We start from the raw sequence: 4,641 nt of genomic DNA, 5'->3' as shown, positions 1-4,641 counted from the left end.
CTCGGGGCGCTCCCCCGCGTGTGTCCGCATCTGAGCCGCCTCGCGCCCAGCCGCCGTCCCCCACGAACCCTTTGCTCGGGGCGCCTCCCGACCCTCTCGGGGACGGTTTCGTCCTCTCCTCGCGCAGGGCATGGGCTTGGGGAGCGCGGGCGCGGAGGGGATGGACGCTGGAAGCAACCATTTTAAAGCATCTCCTCCCACCATTTCCTGCTCCCACCGGAGAACCAGCCTGCTGTGCGCACTTCCGACGAAGCCCAGTGTTCCATCTCTCCTTGACAAAGTCGCCTCATCTTTAAGCAAGACTGGCAGATCTCAGTCTTAACCCCAACCAGTACCTGGATGAGACAGGCTGCAGGTTAAGGGCCCGAGCAACAGGCAGGACCGGCCCGCCCCAGGTCAAATGCAGCCCCTCCCCCCGGGGTACACCAAGTCCCCTCCCGATGCATCGAGGGTGAGGTTTGAGGTTTGAGAATAGGAAACGCCGCCTCCCAGGAGCGTGCTGCAGCCTTGCTCCCAACACCGAGAGGAGCTGTCTTCACACCAAACAGAAAAAGTTGCCCCCCCAAAAAAGGACCAGAGCTAAGATGACCCAGGTTCTGATCTTGGCTCTGCCATTATGAGAACCGTGCCGTCTGGGGAGGTCATTGCTCAGCTCTGGCATCTCTGGTGTAAAAATGCAGGCAGTAACGACATCGTGCTTGTGAGAACGATTACTGTGAGAACCAGGTGAAACAACAGACTTGAAAGTGGTAAACTCTTTGAGGGATTATTATTTCATGATTGGAGAAAAAGAAGACAGCACTTGGTGGCAACGTTGTAAAGGCAGACATCGGGGAGGGTGATCGACGGGAACGAGAGCCCAGCAGTTGCTTCTAGGAAGGCTCAGCAGTCAGTGGTGACAGTGGCGGAGAGCTCCTGGATGCGCCAGGCGCTGCAGGCCTTGCACAAGATGTGCCCATCCAGCGGGTAGCAGCCCTGACACTCACCCTCAGAAGAGAGCAGCAGCCCACATTCCTGTTGGGAAAGAAACCACAGCTTTCCATCAGCCCCAGACCCCAGGCTCCACCTCCCTAGTGCGCTACCCAAACGCCCTGAGCCCCTCGGGGCTCCTGCTCAGGCCTCCTGACCTCACACTTGTAACAGCCAATGTGAAAACTGCGATCCAGAGCCACAATTCTCACGGTCTCCTCCTGACCTGGCTCAGGCATGATGGCCCCACCGCACACTGAGCATCGTGGAGCAAACTTCCTGGGGTGGAAGGGACCCAAGCAAGCTGTCAAGCCCGAGCTTCAGGGTACCAACAACGGAGCCCAGAGATGGTGGGACACAGGCAGGAACGGGAGAGACCACAGGTATGGTCTTAGGGAAGGGATGATGTCAAAGACAGGGAGGGCATGGTTCGGAAACAGGAGGAGACAGTCCTGGGGCACGAAGGAGAGGGAGCGAGGAAAGGGCCTGAGACAGGGCCGGGCCTGACCTGTGGAAGTCCTCAATGCAGTGGATCTGGCTGGTGGCATCCACTGTGAAGGGGATACCATCAAGGCCACGGTGACATACCACACAGGTGAAACAGCCAGGGTGATAGGCTTTCCCCATAGCCCGCAGGATCCGGTCCAGGATAGGTTGGGAGCACGTGGCACATTTCTCCAGGGTGGCCTGTTGGGAAGGAGGCTAGGAAGGTGGAGGAGAGGGAGCCACAGCACACTGCCAGCCCACCCATCTGTTTATACAACCCAGCATGTGATTCAGCGAAAGACGGTCTTGAGCAGATCTGAGATCACTAACTAACGTCTGCCTCACAGGAGTGTCAAGAGCGTTTAACACAGCCCCCTAACTCCAATATGCCTCACACATGTAATGGGCTGTGTCCTTCCCTCCAGCAGCCAGTATTTAGCTGCTTGCTCAATTCCTCCCTTTTTTTTTTTTTTTTTTGAGTTGGAGTCTCACTGTATCATGCAGACTGGAGTACAGTAGCATGATCACAGCTCACCACAGCCTCGACCTCGTGGGCTCAAACCTTTGGCAGCAGCCTCCCGAGTAGGTGGGACTACAGGTATGTGCCACTATGCCTGGGTTTTTTTTCTTTTCTTAATTTTTGTAGAGATCTCGCTGTGTTGCCCAGGCTCATCTCAAATTCATGGTCTCAAGCAGTCCTCCCGCCTCAGCCTCCCAAAGTGCTGGGATTATAGAGCCCCTTTCTTCTTGTACATCAGTTTGAGTCACCCAGCGTCCCTCTGTTGCTCTTTTGGGCTGGGCATCTAGTTCCCACCTCGGATGGAAGCCCCCTGCCTCTAGGCACTGACTCCAGCCCCCCAGCCACTCACCACGTAGCAGCCCTCGCAATACGCTCTCCTCTCCACAGCGTAGAAATGCTGGCCCCGAAGCTGGGCCCGGCATGTAGAACACACAAAGCAGCCGACGTGGAAGACGCGGTCAAGGGCCACAACCCCAGCCCCATCCCCGACCACATCTTCTCCGCAGCCACCACACCGGCCTGGGAACAGGGAGGGATAGGATCAGTCTGCACAGGCTCAGGGAGCCGCACCGCCATCCGGGCGGACTTCCTGCCTTCCCCGTCCCACCCACCTGGCGTCAGCTCACCAAAGTACTCCCCGCTGGGCGGGTGGTTCATGTCATGCACCAGCTTCTTGGTCAGCCTCTCCAGCTCCTCCTCGGGGGGCTGGTTCAGGGGGACCTGGAAGGTGGGAATCAGGGGTCCAGCCCTACCTCTAGCGCCTGTTCCTGTAAAAGTCCCTGAGCGTGGCCAGGCAATTCAACCCAGGAAGATCTGAGAACATCTCGGCCCGGGGGCCCTCCAGTGGGCAGCTCTGGCCACCTCCCCTTTGTGCTTCCTGGCCTGCTTCACACTCCAGGCCTCTGACTCTGCTCTAAAAGCCATCCCCCAAACACTGTCCCCCATCCCACCCAATCGGTGTCCAGCTGTGCCCCAAATCCCAGTCCTCCGGGCTTACCTGGTGCCCGTGCCCGCCTCCTCGTCCTCCTGCAGGGCCAGAGGCCCCAGCAACCTCCTCCTTCGCCCCTGGCTCTCGCTGGCTCCTGTAGCCAGCCCCCCAGGCTTCACCTCGGCCTGGGAGAGGAAAGTGGGGGCCCTGAAGGGGCCCGGAGGCCTGAGAGGCCCCCCGCCTGGGCGGGCCGCAGCCTCTCACTGGTTGTGCCACCTTCACTTGCACAGGGAAGGCTGGGCCAGCCGGGGTGCTGGCGGTGGCATAGGAGGCCGGCGTGGGGCCACCATAGGGGGGTGCTGGGATCGGTGGGGATGGATGGCCGCCTATGTTCGGCTTCAAGGAGCCAGCGCGGTAGGCGGGAGGCTGAGGAGGCTCAAAAGCCTGGGGAGAAACGCAGATCAGAGCCATGAGCAAGGCCCCTCCTAGGACCTGTGTCTGTGGAAATCACCCGGTGTGTGGCCCCCAGGGAAGCACGGGCTTTTGACAAGGTCCCGTCCTCATGTGACTGACAAGCTAGTACTTGCAACCCACACCGCCTCCCAGCCGCAGCAGACACGGCACTCACGAGGGGTTGGTGGAGGTGGGGTGGATTGGGTCTCAGAACCCAGAGAAGGCGACGGGGGTGGGGTGGGGTGGGGAGCGGGGGCAGGGGGAAATCACCTGTCGGTCTGGCCGCCGTGGGGCGTGGCCCCGGGCCCCGTTCAGCTCCGCCAGCATGCAGGTCAGTGAGTCTATCTCAGCATCCAGACTTCCTGGGCGCAGGCACCCCCTGTCTGGGGGGAGCCCCTAGGATGGAGCCAAAGCAGGGAGGATGCAAATCACAATATCTCCCCTCCTGCCCTGGGTACCCCACCCAGGAGTCCAGTTCTCACCTGAGAGCGCTGGGGTGCTCCATGGGACCCCACCCAAGCCGGCCCCCGCTCCTCCGGGGGAGCCTGGTAACACTGCTCAGATGGGAGGGGGCAAAAGTTGACCCTGGGGTGGGGCTGGAGCGCTGAGATGAGGGAAGAGAGACGGAAGGTGGTGGGGGGACAGGAGGGGTGCGCGCTCACGGGGCTGCACCCTCGGCCCGCCTCACCTCCTCCCCGAACTTGGGGTCCCGAGAGGGAGACAGGAGGCAGGGGCTGCAGGAGGGCCTGGGCGGCTGGTCCCATGGGCCTGGGGAGGGGGCAGCGGGAAGCAGGCTGGGCGGGAGGCAGGGCTGGAGGGCAGAGGTGGGCGCCTGGCAGCAGGCCGCGCCTCTGCCGAACCGGGGCTGCCTTACCTGCTCCGTGGGCTGGCGGCGGCCCGGGGGCGCCTCGGGGGAGTGCTCTCCCCTGGGGAGCTCTGGCGGGCTCAGGCTGCTTCGGGGGGAGCCAGGTGGGCCCCGACATGGCCTGGGACGGGGGACTCCAGCCAGCAGTCACGGGGCCCTGGCCTCTGGCCGTGCCCCCTTTCCTGCCCCACACCTCGCCTGGGACTCCAGGAAAGAAACTTTTTCTGGCTTTTTTTGCCCTTCCTCCCCAATTTTGGGGGTGGCCACGCCCCCGGTGACGTCACCGCATTCCTGGGGGAGGGTCACGTGGCGCCCTTGGCCCTCAACTGCCGTCCCTCCCCAAGTCGGCCCCCTCCAGCCGAGAGGGGAGGCTGGCGGGGGGAGCCCGAGGCGCGGGGCACCGCGGGCAGCTCGGGAAGG

At 62.1% G+C, this 4,641-nt stretch overlaps 1 protein-coding gene across 2 annotated transcripts; it reads right to left on the bottom strand.

Moving 5' to 3' along the window:
* Window positions 1–749: 749 nt before the first annotated feature.
* On the bottom strand, window positions 750–4,497 carry TRIP6 (thyroid hormone receptor interactor 6). Of its 2 annotated transcripts, none has more exons than XM_008069181.1 (9): window positions 4,231–4,497; window positions 3,839–3,960; window positions 3,627–3,752; window positions 2,973–3,347; window positions 2,602–2,695; window positions 2,325–2,494; window positions 1,478–1,656; window positions 1,128–1,248; window positions 750–1,014 (listed from the first exon to the last, which is right to left on the bottom strand). In XM_008069181.1, the coding sequence occupies exons 1-9, from the start codon at window positions 4,337–4,339 to the stop codon at window positions 883–885; spliced, it is 1,428 nt and encodes a 475-aa protein (XP_008067372.1). In that variant the 5' UTR covers window positions 4,340–4,497; the 3' UTR covers window positions 750–882. The 2 variants fall into 2 exon arrangements, with proteins under 2 accessions (XP_008067372.1, XP_008067373.1); XM_008069182.1 differs by having other exon boundaries at window positions 3,627–3,739; window positions 3,839–3,910; window positions 4,231–4,339.
* Window positions 4,498–4,641: the final 144 nt, after the last annotated feature.

The sequence above is a fragment of the Carlito syrichta genome, unplaced genomic scaffold, assembly GCF_000164805.1.
Source record: "Carlito syrichta isolate Samal-C Ts95f unplaced genomic scaffold, Tarsius_syrichta-2.0.1 Scaffold311849, whole genome shotgun sequence".
Classification (NCBI taxonomy): Eukaryota; Metazoa; Chordata; class Mammalia; order Primates; family Tarsiidae; genus Carlito; species Carlito syrichta.
The sequence above is the reverse complement of the archived record's forward strand: the minus strand, read 5'-3'. Positions and strand labels throughout refer to the sequence as shown.